Here is a 16383-nt window from a genome sequence, read left to right on the forward strand (position 1 = left end):
TCTCAAAGGATTATCTCATTATAAATAAGAGAGTAGTTGTAATTATTATGTGTAGAAATGCAAATAAAACCTGTACAGAGTCTCTTCACTACTTTTTATAATTATTAATGTAGGGGTGTGAAATTAAAACAGATTATGGACCTTTATTACACACACTGGCTGAGTTTGGATGGCTCCTGACCTGTGTCCTGCCTACACCTATCGTACGACATGACAGGTACCCAAACAATAGATTACAGCATTTTTGGTGTATACATTTGTGAGAATTACCAAGTGATTATTTGTGTACTTAAATATAACAGGAAGAAAAATGCCAATAATGCTAACTGCATATAAAACTTGACAAGTAAGTAGCATTATGGTGGAATCTTTTTTACCACACTCTTTCAGGACTGCTGACTTCAGTGAGTTTCAAACTAGACTAATAATCATAAATTTAAAATGCATTATTTATATTTGAACATTAAAGGTTTTATTTAGAAAACTTTGGCTCATACCCGGTCCCCAGCAATGGGGCAGCAATGGGGTTACTTGTATGCTTCAAGTTTAAACAAGTGTTGAAATGTTTCACTAATTTAGGACCTTGGTGAATAACTGATTTAGGCAATGTAAGAAGTCATGTTGTCACAAGACAGTCATGCAGTATTTATTGCAAATAAGGGAGGAAAATGTGCTAATCCAGGAAGTTATTGGGCTGTTTCTCTTCTTTAACGTAGACATTATGTTTCATTTCAAATTTAGTAACAAACTACTGGATTTCAGTTCTCTTATTGTAGTGTTTATTTAGGTGGCTGAGGGGGATCTATATGTGTAGGAGGAGCTGAATAGCAGACCGGGATCCCCTATAAGGTTCCACATTGGGTTTTACCAACAAAAAAAAGTAGTACTGTGCTTTTCTTCACACTACCAAGCTAAAAAAAGAGAAATGAAATGCTGGATTAAGAATGCACACACCTCCTTTCTCTCTCACTCGCATTTTTGTTTTGTTTAATTCTCCTCTCTTTAGATTAAGACTGCCAAGGTTTGAAACCAAACAAATGTCCTGAGGCATGGCATAGGGTTTATTAAGGATGATGGAAAGAGTGGGTGACTTTAGTAATCTTTGGATCCAGACCTCACTGCGTTAAATCAAGACAGCACAAGAAAGGATGTGAATGAAAGGTTTTAAGAGAGCTGCTCCAGGAAAATAAAATTTTGTTCAAGTGATTCGACATAATTAAATCAACTCACCCATATGAGAAGGAGGTTTTTCTGGTCAGGAAATAGTTTGGAATTTGGGGGGTTTGGCTGTATGAGTTTTTTAATAATTGATTTTAACCAACTGGTTAAAAGCAAAGACACAATTTCATGTGGTAAAACATATGGCACGTTCTGCTATTTTTTAAGGGTCTCTATGTTGTGTTTTCTTCTGAAATTTATGAAATTCTGAACTTGTAAAGCTCCTGTTCCAGAGGGAAGCCGTTTTTAGAACATGAAACAAAATGGTTATCCTTTAATTCATGTCTTCAAACAAAATTTTGTAGACTAAGTGTATTAGCTTTGAACACAGTGGCTTGTTAAGGGTATGTGAACTGTTGAGCCTGGTTTTCATGAACAGCTGAAATTTGTGGCCAAATCTTAGAGCTTGAGAGTAAGCCTTCAGGATACGGACCTACGTCTTGAAGGATGTGAGTGGACACAGGGGAGAGATTTTAGTAGCTCGTGGTGCACTGTGGGTCATAGGATGAGAGAGGGGTTTTAATCTCAAACCTCTTCTGTCCCACAAGCAGCGTAACTGTACCCATCCCTGTAGGGTTTGGACAGCAGGGACAAGATTGTCCTGAGCAGCTGCTAGTCAACCACTCAGCGTCAGTCTGTGCTTGCAGCAGGCAAAATGGCATATTTTCTGCCTTGTAGATTACAGAGCAAAGGCAGGGCCACTTAAAAGAAGCTAAGTTCTGTAAGGAAAAAAAATATATGAAAAAGTGCTGTAGGAAGTGCTAACAGATTCATTAGACTGGATCTGTTCCTTGAACTAGTAAGGAAGTAATATACCAGCAAGATATTTAAGTTGCACTAGATGGATGGAGTAGCATTGCTTCCCAGATGTGAAACAACCAGCCCATTAATAGCTATGATCATGCAAAAGGGGGTTGTAACTTGGCCAAATCTGAAGTTGGATTCATTTTGTATCAACACTAGAATAATTCAGACTAACAAAAAGCATTTGTTTTCTGCCCCAAAGGGTTGGGTAGGTATCTGCATGAATTGTCTAATACTTGTCCTAGTGTGCCTAGTGAGATACTTTTGGAAAACATAGGATAAATCACGTTTTGTGTGCATATTGTGTATCTAGTATACAGCTATTCAATTTTCTGGGTTTTTTTAAAAAAAGAGTAATTCCTAGTTAGGAATTAAAAATTCTAAGAGTCATAAAAATAAGTGTTTCTATCCTGATAGGCTAAGTAGTGATTTGATAAATACTATTTTTAGGCATTGTTGTTGGTATTTAAAGAGGAGAAGAAATTCCTGGATGGTTACTATGTGTCAGATATGAAAGATGCCATTACTGTGGTGGTGGATCATCCTAGGAATGCAAGTTAAATATCTCAATAAAGAAGGACACTTTATGCTGCCTAACAGCTGTTCTTTTCCCAGACTTGGAACTCTGACCTCAAAAGCCAGCCTGAATATTAAAAGGCTTCAGAAACACTGAACAAACAAACTGAGCAACATTTTGGGATGATCTGGCAAATTCATGTTTTCATATTTATTTTAAAAATTATTTGGACAAAGTATATAAAGAACATTCTATTTAGGAATGAAAATATGTTAGCAGGGCAGCCTGCTACCCATTTTTATTCATCTTTACATTTTGCTCTACTCTGTTTTACTCTTATTTATTGCAAAACTTTCCCTCATCTCAGATCTTCTGTGATCTCTTCCTAGCCATTATGCCCATCGTTTGTCTGCAGACGAATAATGCGACCAAGAGGCTGACTGGTTCTGGGGTTTGGCAGGATTGTCATGCACTGATGTGTTCCTTTTTTGGTTTTTATGTGGTTAGGATTTGAAACACTTTAAAAAGCACCAGGCTGTAATGTCTGTTCCTGCATGGTTTTGTTGTTTGAAGTTTTTCTTATTTACAGATGTTCCTCTCCATAAAATAAAACACCCTGTCGTGTGGAGTGTCATGCCACATGGTAGCTGGATGTCCTGGATCACTGTCCCGTTTCAGGCAGGGGCCGCAGGCTGTAGGCCTATTCAGTCCTTCAACTCCTACGACAGGGGCTAAATCATGTCGGATACAGGGAACATTTGCTTGAGAAATGTTGCCTTTGCTGTTACAAATAGAGCAATGGTAGATGTCATGCTCTTGAAATGTATAGAGTTGCTTTTTTGTACAATGTTTGAAAAATAAGTGCTGTGGGGTTTGGGGGCGTGTTTTGGATCAGCACACTAGAAAACCCACAGAAGTTCCCCTCTTCTGTCAGTGATTCTCATTTTCCAGGGACATGAGAAAACAGAGCACAGGGGAAAAAAAAAAAGTGCATATGATGCAATGTTTGTTGCATCCATTTGATTCTTGGGTATTTAAATTTTGTCAACAGTCGTTAAAGAATCTTTTTGACAGCAAAAGCGGACCACAAAAGAATATTAGAAAGACTCACAAACAATATTAGTGACAAAAAGAGCCTCCTGCATTATATGCAACTCTTACTAGGTACGTGTTTTCAAGACAAAAATTTGACAGTAATTATGCCAAGTTCAGAAGGTATATAGCAAGGATAAAATTTATAGTCCATTTAGGAGTTAAATCTAGTGATTGGGGGGGGTGTTAGAAAATACTTTGGTAACTTGGTGCTACTGCAGTTACTAATACGATATTATCATGAGTTTATAGATTTTCATATGTGTTTGTGGTCTAAAATTAGAATTATTTCTAAGGGTTTTTTATTTTTTTATTAAACAGATCCTTTAAGCCAGGAAAGAGACTTATCCAAAGCTGGTGTGTGTCTCATAATGTAGATGCTGTGCAGTTGCAAAGAAGAGCAAAACTTTATTTTGGGAAATGAAAAAATAAAAAAAGAGTTTAAGACTTTATTATCTTGCTCCTTCTGTTCATTTTTCAGAAAACTTTGTCTAACCCTAATTTTAACTGCTTTGTATAAATAAAAAATAGACCTGTAAAAATTGAGCCACTGGCAGTACTAGTTAGTCTCTAGCTTGATTATTGTTTTGGGGGACTTATTAAATATATACATATAATAAGAGGACAAATTTATTGCCCATACAGCATTAGCAGACAAGCAAATTGCTGGTGTTTTAACAAAAGAGTCTCTGTTGCTCTTCATTCCTATTAAAAGAGGAGACAGGAAAAAGGCTTCAGCAGCCTTACTCTGCAGTGACCTTTATTTCCCCTCACTGATTACTGTAGTTCCTGAAAACGGGCAATGCAGGCTGTCTGCGAGTGCCGGAAAGCAAACAGGCAAATAGGGTGCAAAACACGGACTTTGTGGTTATTAATTTTTCATGACAAATTACTCAGTCTAAGTTTTTAAATGTCCTGACTTAGGAGGCAAAGATGGAATGTGGAAACACGAGGGAAGCTATGGAGTGGCTTGCTCTAAGCACTTTTTCTCATTTAAATTCTGTGGAAATCCCACTGTCTTTGAGTTCTTTGTGAATTAAGCTCATAGCCACTTTGTCGTGTGCAGCATTTTAATAAGGTCAGACTTAGAAAATTGTTAATTTACTTATTGTCTGCTCACCATCGTGTCCTTTCTCTGTTCTAGTAGAATTTGTACAAGCTGTAGTCTAATGTTTGGGTTTTTTCTTTCCTCTGAAGGAATGCAGGCACTGTTACAAAGTAAGCTGTAGGCTCTTCCCCATGCCAGGGGGAGGCTGTGCTCAGCCTTCTTGCTTAAGAGAGATTTCCCCATTGATATTATCAAAACAGGCATAACTGAGGCAGGGAGAGATACCTAGCCAAGTGGAATAAGGTTGCAGGATTGCTGATTTCCTTGTCATAACATAAAATTTTAATGTCTTCTTTTAATGAATGCAAATACTGAGGTAAGGACTCTCAGAGCAAGAAACCTCATTAACTTAAGGAAACTAATGAGTTCATTCTCCTGCCTCCTTGTTTTCTCCACAAGATGGAGTTTAAGATAGTTCTCTATTCTCATCCACGGAAGACACAGGAAGGTATGCCATGACCTGAGTTCAGCTGGACTGAAAGGAAGACTGTGAGGGGCCAAACACTGTCACAAAACCATCATAACTGATGTTGATCAGATGTAGCGGAGTGCACTGGGAATAGTGCTGTTTTGTGTATTTTCTCAGAGCTTAATTCCAGGAGCTCTACTGAGGCGGGTTGTTAACAAGCTCTTCCTGATCTCATAGGAACAGTTTTAATCCCTGATTTTTCTTGGAGCAAGTCCCTAATGTTAAATATAAATTAATTCTACCAGTCCTAGCCGCCACGTAAAAGATTAATCCATTATCTCAACCTTATGCGTGTGGCTAAGACTGTGACATACCCATACGGAAGTACAAGCTTACATTGTTGTAGTAGTTCTTTCAGTAATGTTGTGCGTAATACTGTTTTATGATAGATAGAATCATAGATACTTCAAATTAACTCACTACATGTCTCTTGTGTCTGTGTTTTGCCACTTTTCGGTATTTCAGTGTCCTTCCTTTCTATGCACAAAGATCTCATTGAATATTGCCCAGAAGGCGGAGTTGGGGGGAGAAGAATTTATCAAAGTGTAGCATCTGATATTTAAAGAGTACAGGAATTTTTAATTCCCATTCTAGACCTCTGGTCTTGCAATTCTTGCACTCATTCAGTGCCACAGAGTCAGGCTTTGTAGTACATGTGCAATCAGTGTGCTGACCTGTATTTCTGATGGAAAGGTGATGAGAATAAATAAAAACTTGAAGGGGCATGTACCACCACTAAAAGAGTGTAACACTTTTGAAACATTGTGTGAGTAACATCTGATTAGGTTTTGAGGAAAAACTTCGCCTTTTCACATTTATTTTTCTAAAAGTATTCCCTTTGGAAAAAAAATAAATTACTAGTGCTTCTTTAAATTACATCTATCACAACAGCATCAACACTTGTAAAAGTTCCAGGACTTAAAACTGAAGTCCCTCCCCACCCTTATTTATCTTACTACTTTAATCTCTTGTCCTTCCTATGCATGTACCTACCATGGACAAAGTGGCCAGTGTCATTTCTCTCATTGTGGATGTAGAGCTTATAACAACTGAGCTGTGTCCTTTTATTCGTAGGTGGTGAGACAGCAAGCTTATCCTGCTGTGTCAGTTAGATGTCATGTTACAACCAGAAAACACCTTTTAGTTAGCAGTAAAGAATGTTGCTTCCCAAGTTTCACACCATAAAGTATTGAGATACTTGTTGAAGCTGTGGATCTGTTGAGATTGGGTCTATTTGTTGTGGCATTAATAGGTGGTAATATGTTGCTGTATATTTGACAGTGAGGATCAGATGAAAGACAGACTCTTTTGAGGTTAATTTCAGACATAAGGGTACTGACTTTGGCTAAAAGTAGGAGCTCTGGTACTTAAACTTTCAAGAGAAGACATTTTAAATCACTCTAATGGTAATACGAATTTTTGTTCTATACCTGTTTTCGTGTGCAACACCCTAATGCAGCTCTATGCTTTTTTTAAATGTGATTACAGAACTGTTTAGGAATTAATAAATCAGTTAATGCTTGGTAGTCTGTCCTCTTCTCACTCATGCACTTACATACGCCCAACTTGCGGTTTACTCTGAAGGCTTTGAACGTGTTACAGTGACTATTACTGCCTTTAAAATATTGAAAAATTTTTCTTTAATTTTTAGTGAAGGAAATCTGGCCACAAAGCAAGTAGTTTTTCTTCAGAGACCGGTTATGTGGAATTCTGCTGTCCAGACACCAGAGGTGAGTAACGTGTATGGTATTAATATAAACAAATTAGTACTTCACGTAACTGTTAGGTACAGAAACAGACTAGACTTCAAAAGTAATAGGAAAAAAGTGGCAGAAGAGGGTTTCACTTGAAACAAGTTCACATTTGTGGAGGGCTTCTGCAGCTGAACTCATATGGTGTTTTTTTTTCTCAGACATATACCTCTTAAATTAAGCCATAGAGAAGAGTATAAGCATGCTAAAAACCTGTTCTGTGCTAAGAAGTTACTGCGGCTTAGGTGGATGAGGTTGGCTCTGCTCTAAGTATTTTTTAGAAGTCTTCAGGAAGTCTTAATTGTTCTGATTCAAACCCTGGATCTTCTGCACATGGAAAAGAAAACACTTTATTTTTATCTCCAAAACGTCTGCTTTCATACTTGCAGAAGAATACAAGTGTCAAGCTGTGCAAGGGATACTGTAATCTGGAGGTGAACAGAGTGAAGGCCTGTTAGCTGTTGCTGCATGAAAATGTGTAACAGAAAGAGAGGATTTAAAATTGCTGCAGCTGGACCTCAACAACTCCTTGGCCTTGTTGAGTGAGGCTCCCGTAACAGTGGTTGTGTAAAAGTTCTTTGAGGATTAAGTAACTAGCAGTCACCAAGTTCTGTTCATAGTCAAGGTCACAACAGTTACTTAACTTGTACTGCGCTACAGTAAATCCTGCTATGGCCAGAGAAGGATAAACTGGTAGGCTCTTTGCCAAGTCTTTCAGCATCCTGTGGTGGATTTTTAATGTTTGTTATTTGTGTTTTTCAATGGCCATTCAACCTTTTTCTAATTAACAGCTTTCCTGTGATAGTCTTAAGCAGCTATGAACACTATAGACCTTTTCACTCGTGCAGCACCAGAGTAGTAACCTTATGAACTCTCATTCATGGCATTATATACTACTATAATAATAAGGCAATAACACCTAGTCTCTTCTTTCTCCATCTGTATAAATAGTTCCATGAGTCTCAATTTCCTGTATTCATATTTGATCTTTGTCCTTTTTACGTTCTATCCAGACAGTTACCATCACCTGTGTTTTCCCCTGCTTACTGTTGTTAAAATACACTCTCACTTCTTTTTGTTCTTCTCCAGGCTTTTGGTTACCTCCAGCCTAACTTCCTTCTCACTGTGTCTCCTGATAATTACTGCTTCCGTGCCTGGAAGAACTGCATTCAACATGCACAATTAAAATCCTGTTTTATTTTTCATCTCTGCTGCCATCTCAATTCCCAGCTAGTTACTGTACACTGTCTATAGTTTATTTCCTCATTTACAAAATCTGAAGTCATTCTTTTTTTCTCTTCAGTGTTGTCCCATGAGAACACTTGTGTAGTCTCCCTTGACAATGTCTTAATCTCTTCTTCCATTCATGCCCTCTTCTAAATTCTGCCAGTTCCTCATACAATTGGTTCCTTTAATTTCTCCCTGTGTGCCAAGCATTTTCAGCTTCTAGCTTTCAAAGCTTCCAATCCCTGACCCCATGCCTGACTTTGTAGTCTTCACATTCTTTCTAATGTGGTTTGAAAGTATGTTTTGGAACATAATTTTGTATCAGTATTGTAAATACATAAAACCTTATTGTCTCAGTCATTATCAAATAATGTCATACTTTTCCTGATGCTTCCCTACCTTTTTTTTTTTGTACTCTGTATAATAAGGGCACAGACTGCTGCTATGAATATGCTTTCCTTGGCAAGTCATGTTGTTTGTAACTATAAGCATATCCTAAAAGGCAGCATAACTACATGACACAACTTAGAATGGTTAAGACTGAATTCTGCCAGGAGAGTTAATACAAACTAGTTCTGTAAAACCATTCAGTCTGAGGAACTGATGAATCTTTGAGATGTAGTTTAAATTAAAAATAGGAAGCTTTATGTTAAAAGTTTAAATTCTGTCACCCAATTGTGAGGTGGTCAGCAGCCGAATGACCTTTACATTCTTTGGTTTATACAAATAAAATGGTAGTGTGTTTTGTAGACATTGTTTTACTTCATTGTTATAGGAAACATTTTACTTAAGCATTAACATACTGGAAGTAAATGAGAAATAACTGATATGTTATAATTTACATCAGGACTGTGGTGTTTAAAATCTGAAAACTTAGTACCTAAATGTGGTTTTTAAGTACCAGTGAATGTTTTATTTCTCTACCAGGAAATTTCAGTATGCTGAGGTCATTTTAGCGTGGGATAAATAGGTATTTCAGGCTGAAGCTGAAACGCTTAGCAGAAGTAACATTTTCCTTCTGTTTTTCCAATTACGTTATTTTTCCCCTAAATTTTAATCTTTTTATTTCGTTGCTTTTTTTACCAAAATATCTGAATTGGCAAACAGCATATTACCTTCATTACAGTTTAAATTCATAGATTCCTTAGTAATACCTGACTGGTAGAGAATGTCATGCTGGCTTTGCATTGAGGAGCTAGATTTCAGGTGCAAAACAAGCTGCTGAAATTTGAAAGCATTAACTTTTGCCCTAGAAACTTTAATAAATATGTTTATTTAAAATGTCCCCTGGACATTGACAGCGGAGCTGTAGGATTTAGCAAACCCTTGCAAACATTTTACTAAAAACATTTCATTCCTGTGATTCTATATTGTTGGGCATGACGTCTTCATTTTCATCTCTACCACATATCTTTTCATTGGTGTTCAAATCACATTAAAGCTGTTCAAAAAATGTTCATGTCCACAAATCAGGATGTTTTTGAAACACAGAAATACAGAAAAAAGGCATCACAACTTAGGCTTATTTAAGCATATCCTGAGCAAGTTTGCAACTCGGGTACCTGTGAGAGAGCCAAAATAGGAAAGCAACAAGGCTCTTTTGTTAACTGTATCGTAATAAGAAAGCAGCCTCAAACTGGCCTTTGCAAACAACTGTCAAGTCCCCAGAGCCCTGATCACATCACTTGCCAGCTCTCCAGTGTGGCAGGAGCTTTACCCCACAGGCAGCTCCAGCTGTTGGACTTCTGTGACTTGCATTCTGGAGAACGGCAATACAGGGTACAGGTTGCTTTGTGTACTTGGGCTGGTTTGTTTGTGGGTTTTTTGGTGTTTTGTTTTTGGTTTTGGGGTTTTTTTTTAATTGTCAGGTCAAAGTTAACATTGCCATTTCCAAAGGAAGTTTTGCTTCAGCAAGAACCTGATCTTTTTCCCACAGGGCCTCTTTTCTGAGGAGGGTGTATTTTATGTCCTCACAGCTCATCTCTCTGCCGTCTTGTCTGTTCATGGGATAGTGCATTATGACCTGGCTTGTGATTTATGTAATGGTTCAAAGGCCTCTTGGATTAGAAGGACTCTCTGTCTCAGTGGTTCTTTGTCACATACCATTTGCTTCTCTAAGAGAAGAGTTCAGAGGAGGAGATCCAAGACTGAACCACACACTGCTTGAGGGTTTTCTGCGTTTGGTTTGGTTTTTTTTTTCTCTTTTTTTCTTTTTATTTCCATTAGGCAGACTTCTCCATCCTCCTGCTGTGGCATCAAGGCGAAGCTTATTTCCTTCTGTTTCTCCTGAGACAACACTATTTCCCCTTGGTCTAATTTCCCAATGTCTCCTGTAACAGCTTCCCTAAATACATTTCCTTTAGCCACAAGGGCCATTGTTTTTACTGTTTCAAAAGGGTTTGAGAAAAAACTTAGCAATGTATAGAAAGGGGCCACAGAACTTGCCAGAGCGTGGCAAAAACAGTTGTGGGGTGGTTTTGGTTTTAAAGTGTTAGCATCTGTGTACATCCCCCTGCAAGAGTGCTTGTGTCCTTTACCCAGCAAAACACGCTCTGCACTGAGGCTGGATTCCTTCATAACTAGATGTCCTTCCTCTGTGGACAGGGCTGTGTCCCCTGGCAAAGCATCTCCTGGTTTAGCAGCGCACATGCTGACAGCAAGGCTCCAAGCAGAGAGCCAGGGTACTTCTGCCTTCCTGACCGTGCTCCGTTGTTGTGACTCAAGGCACTGACACTGCCTCTGGAGGTGCTGCATCATCACACATCTGAGTACCTCTGGTAGCTCCTGATGTCAAAATAAAATAAACATTTTATTTGTAATGCCTGAGAGGACCATTAGCATAGTCCAATAGGTGTATTGTTTGCATAAATTACAATCTGCTTACTTTTCTTTTTGATGTTGGCAGCCATCACTTCAACAGGAAGTGTATCAGGAGATCCCAGTACTGTTGCCAGACTGTATTTATATTGAGTTCTTCCCATGCAAAGTCTCTTCAGAGACCCTCTCAAATTGCTGTACAGGACAGCCGCTGACTTCCATCTGCATAGATCCACCACGTGGATTGAATGCCGTTCTCAAGAAACTTGGTGTTACCTGAGGAGGCTTATGAAGGTCTTTATGGGCACAAATGGAAAGATGGGACAGCGTAGCGGCCTCATCATGAGATGGATCACTGGGAAATCCTCAGTCCTATGAAGTGGTCAGATCACACTCCTAAAGAGCTGTGTCGATGGAGTTCAATTCACATCTTTATCACATATTGCACTTTTGTCAAAGCTTCTAGAAAGAACTGTGTTTGGGGAAATGATCAACATCCACTGACTGTCAGAGCAGCTTGCAGATGAGGGCACTGGCCAGACTTTCTATGTGGTGGCATGTAGATACATGAGTGAAGGACAGTGAGTATATATGCCTACAGTGGTAGTAGCTGGAGGTGGAGGAGCTGTGTCAGCTGCATGCCTGCCACTGCCCACCCCTCCCACCCGTCCAGGCAGGAGGGACCTCTGCAGCTGAGAGGAAGCTGATAGCAGGAGCTCTGCCACCCTCCAGCATTCATCCCTGCAGAGCACAAGAAAGGGCAGCACATGCATGTGCCGTATGGCAAAAAGCGTCAGACAGGGTACATTAGATGCGTACGTTAGGCACAGAAATCGTGCTTTCTTCAAACAGCTGATTTTAGCGTGGGTTAACACTTGTAGATCATTCTGGATCTGCCAAGTACTACATAAGAATCGAGCATTGTTGGAGTACTTTTTCTTAGCATTTATTTGTGCTTTCTTGAATCTTGACTGTGTCTTGTATCTTTTTTCTCCCTTTAAATTTATTTATAGAGAACAAAAATGCATCTGTTGGAGATTTTTTCTTCCAGAAGAGTTTGTGGTTCAAACCAGTGTTAAATGCGGTCTCATGTTAAAAAGCAGCTCACATTAAATCCATACATGACTCATTGGAAAGTGTTTGGTGCTTTTTTTTTTTTCTTCCCCCTAAACAAGCTAACATTTAAACATCCTCTTGTATTTCAGAAGAAATCCTTAAGACAAGCTATTGGGGAGGAAAAAGGCAAAGTCTCTAGCAGGAGTATTGGATTAGACACAGCTACTTCTCGCCCTGTAGAAACTGGACAACCACCTGATGAGTTTCACCTATCTCCTTCGAAACAATGTTGGATCAAGGAGGGATCCTCCCAGTACAGAGGCTTTCCAGGATTCAGTAGCAGTGATGGAGTATTAAGGGAACTGGATGATGGACAGTTTGACCAGGAAGATGGTGTCACTCAGGTCACATGTATGTGATAAAGTAAGTTACTGCATCAGATGGACATGTACATAATTCACAGGGATGTTTTCAAAAAATCATACTACGTTAAATGCATTGGTATAATGCTATGACTTTTCCCAGACTCATTTTGTATTTTTGCCTATTTCTTTGTTGTGTTAACCCTACTGTAGTAATAATACTACTGCAAAATAATTTGGGTTTCTGTCTCTTTAATAGAATAACTATGTGACGGGGTGCTCTGCTAACTTGTTAATGTGTTTGACAAGCAAGGAAGCAAACGCTGCAAAACAGTGACAGTTTGAACTGTGTCAGAGGGAAAGGAATGAGGATGTTTAGTATTTTCCACAGGCTGGAGGAGTGTTTATTTCCCCTCTTTTTTTTCTTTTTTTAAAGGGTGTTGTAAATATTGGTGGGGAAAAAAGAAAAATGAACTATCTGGCTGTTGTTAAGTTTTAATGTAACTTCCATTTTATTTGCCTTGCATAAACTCAAAAGCCTGAAGAAATTTAAGTCTTACACTAGAGTGTTAATAATTTAAGCTATGTTCAGACTTGGTATGTCCAGAAAACCTCCGGAGGCTGTAGGCAGACATTTGCTCCTGTAATATTTCACTTATGTAGGTTTTTACCATTATTCCTTGTACATCTAAGCCAAAAGCTACCCAAGCGTATAGCTTGTATCATGATGTAGTCATAATTTACTCATGAGTGGAAATTAAGAACCACTCACCCTCTGAAATACAACTTGAAGTCTATGAAAAAGTAGTTTGAGAAACTCACTAAGAAGCATTGACAGCAAGGTGCACAATGATGCCGATTATATATAGGAGGAAGAAGTATGCTAAACTAATAGGCAATATTAGATGATAGACTATATAAATAGACTATATAAATATGCTAATGTATATATAAAAAATTTCTCAGCTAAATGTATCTCACACTGGGTGAAGTGTACTCAACTGCGTCAAATACCAGGAGTGTTGTGAGGAAAGGGTGAAGCTGCTGCACTTCCATCCTCACCGTGGGGAAGGGCTGCTTGCATTAAGGGAGGTTAACGCTGTCAGGGCTCAGCGGGGAGAGGCACGAACAGGAATTTTTTTTATGCTGCTGTCTTGAAATTACATTTTGCAGAGAAGAAGCTGAATAAAAATGTATCTCCAAAAGGTAAATGTGCGTATAACTAAAAATTGCATTTTTCAGTTAGTTTTAGAAGCAAAACTATAAATGCTCACTACACTTAAGCTACTGGAAAATAACTTGGTCAGAATGGGGAATCAGAACAGAACTAAGCGGATGTATTCACAACACTTAATGTTTGCAATACAGGTACATCACCCAGGGATTTTGATACCCGTCTGTGTGTTACGTACAGAAAAGCTCAGGAGAAATATTGCGAATACATTTTCCTGCACCACCCCACTCCCCCGGGTCGGTATCCCACCAGCTGCCGTGGGAGGCTCCCTGTCCGCAGTGGTAGATGCCAGTTCCAAATGCAGTGAGCAAACTAATGCAGTGACAGGAACACCAATAACTGACTCCACGCAAGCACCCCGGGAGATGACTGGGATGGTGGAAGTCAGACTGTGATCTCTGTGGTGGGAAGCTGTGCAGAAAGAACACTGGCAGAAGCTCTTTATTTCACTAAGCAAAAAGTATGTACTGAAAGAAAAAAAGTTACACTCGCTATGATACGCAAAAGTAGTACAAAGCCTTAGTGCTATTTCAGTTTATTCTTACAAGGGGGCAAGGAAAGCCCTTCCTACTTGCATGATTGTCATTGTGGGAGCTTGAAGTGATTATTGCTTTGGAGCCACTTTCCAATTTCATTATGAAATTGTTGAAAGCAGGCTTGTTGTTTATTTTTCACTTTGAAAGAGCAACTAACAACTGTTTCTACCAGGTATGAGGGTTGTAGGTTTTTTTGTTTGGGGTTTTTTGGTTTTTTTGTTTTGTTTTGTTTCCAAAAAACAAATCCACACCCCTGAGCTGGAGACATTCCTTCAACTTACTGCACATTGTTGAACTGGGCAGCTTCTAATTTCTTGAATTTCTTAAGAAAAATGCTGGCAGCCTGGCAGAATAGTTCTGAATTGTGACTGTTTTAAGAGCCAAATACATGCCAGTAGCCCACTGTGGGGATCAATGAGAGCGCAGGAGTACATGTGATAGCAGACACAGTAAGAAATCCGTTCTTGCCAAGGCTCCTCTCCCTGCTTTCCCACCAGCATCTCAAGGTCACAAATGTGGGGCATGAACCTCGTGTTCATTCCTCCCCGTCTGGGGGCATCACGTGGAGGAGGATCGCCCCACTAATGGGGAGAGCGCTGGGCTGGGGGTTCCCTGCAGAGCCTGACCCAGCTGCTGCTTTCTCATGCAGCCCACTACTCCTCTGTGGTACACAGACGTGGAAAAAATTATGAATATACATGTTTCATCTGTCTCTGGCAGAAAGGCAGGTAACTCTAGCGTATTAAAAATGGGGTCACAGCTGGTTTTGTGTAACCTGGAATACGTCGCTCTACTTCTAAAAGTTACTTTTTTACGAGTTACCCAAAACTCTGTGTGTGTAATTTTAACTACTGGTGGTTCTCCATACAAGCCAAACCTATAAAGGCAGCAAAAATTTGTCGAAAAACATAGGAATTCTGAATATTCCAAGTGAAAGCTTTTAAAGTCTATCAGAGAAATTACTGATCTTATATAGAGCAGTATTGCTGCTTAAGATAGTTAACAGTAGTGAATACTAAACCAAAACTGAACTACAACTATTTATATAACGCGTTACAATGTATTACATGCTAAATTGAATGCAGTTAATCTTGTCTAGAAAGCCTTTATTGGATAAAAAGAACCATTTAACTTAAAACGGAGATAATTTCATATCAGCTGTTGAAAATGCAGAAAATACAAATAAATTAGTATCTCCTTTAAAGAACTTTTCCCCTTACAATTACTGGGATGTCCACAAGGGAGATTCTGTTTTGGAACAAGGGTAGAAATCGAGTGCGTTCCGATGTCCATGGGTACACACTAGAATATCCCCACTTCTAACAGGAAGGGCATTTTTTAAAATGAACTAAAGCCATACTCCTTTTCAGTAGCCCAGTTTTAACTGTGCTTTAGACCTTGCTCTTGAATCTCACAGGTGTTGACTGTGCTGCAAACCTCTGTGAATGTCTTCCTAGTCCTTTTTAATTCAGTGCAAATACACTAAATTGCTTCCTCCAAACCCACCCTTAACTATATATTTAAGGACAGCCAGTTTTATTTTAATGCCATTTGTCTCACGTTGCCCCTGCTGTAGAAACATTAATCATCTAGATTGTTTTCTTAGCTCTCTGTTGTCTCTCACCTCACAGGGCTATGTTTAGGCTCTGTATTGGAAAAAATAAACAAAATACAGTTCTTTTCCTGGGAAAAAAAGGCAAGCTGACAGGAGCCAAGGTAGAGCTCTGTACAGTCAGTGGCATGAGAGGATAGCAAAAGAATAAATTCTTCAGCATTCTCTTTTTGATAGATGAACTCAAGGGAATCAGGAAGAGGTAAGTAGCAGGTTTGAAACTAACCAAGGTATCTGTCCAGCTAACTGTAGACAACCTCCCTGCTGCAGGATGTTGGGTATGAAACTACATCAATTTAAAAGGAAACTGAAAAATTCCTGAAAGGTCAAAAATAGCCCTATTCTCTCTGAAAGTCACAGAACCAGAAACTGTTGGGAGACTGAAAGCTGGTCTGACTGACAGCATGCTTATCCCGTTCTTGCAGCCCAACAGGGTTCTGATAGTGTGAGGGGATGATAATGGGCTCAGACTCACGATGTGTCATCTATCCTGCCAAAAGACATTAATTACCAATCTGCCTTTACTTAATCTGGAAGAGGAACATGTGTCATTTTATGCACTAGTGTTTCATCCCTGGTG

The 16383-nt window shown here is 39.1% G+C and overlaps 1 protein-coding gene across 3 annotated transcripts in view; it reads left to right on the forward strand.

Annotated features, from left to right (window-relative positions):
- The window catches only part of RFTN2 (raftlin family member 2), a 31944-nt gene extending 19288 nt beyond the window's left edge, over window positions 1–12656 (forward strand). For 2 of the 3 annotated variants that reach the window (XM_009507839.2, XM_064451943.1), the window contains exons 8-10: window positions 114–217; window positions 6860–6938; window positions 12209–12656. In XM_009507839.2, the coding sequence (XP_009506134.1) occupies window positions 114–217; window positions 6860–6938; window positions 12209–12478 (453 nt within the window). In that variant the 3' untranslated portion in view covers window positions 12479–12656. The remainder of the gene's footprint in view (window positions 1–113; window positions 218–6859; window positions 6939–12208) is intronic. The other variant, XM_064451944.1, reaches the window with a different exon arrangement.
- Window positions 12657–16383: the final 3727 nt, after the last annotated feature.

The sequence above is a fragment of the Phalacrocorax carbo genome, chromosome 5 (assembly GCF_963921805.1).
Source record: "Phalacrocorax carbo chromosome 5, bPhaCar2.1, whole genome shotgun sequence".
NCBI classification, from domain to species: Eukaryota; Metazoa; Chordata; class Aves; order Suliformes; family Phalacrocoracidae; genus Phalacrocorax; species Phalacrocorax carbo.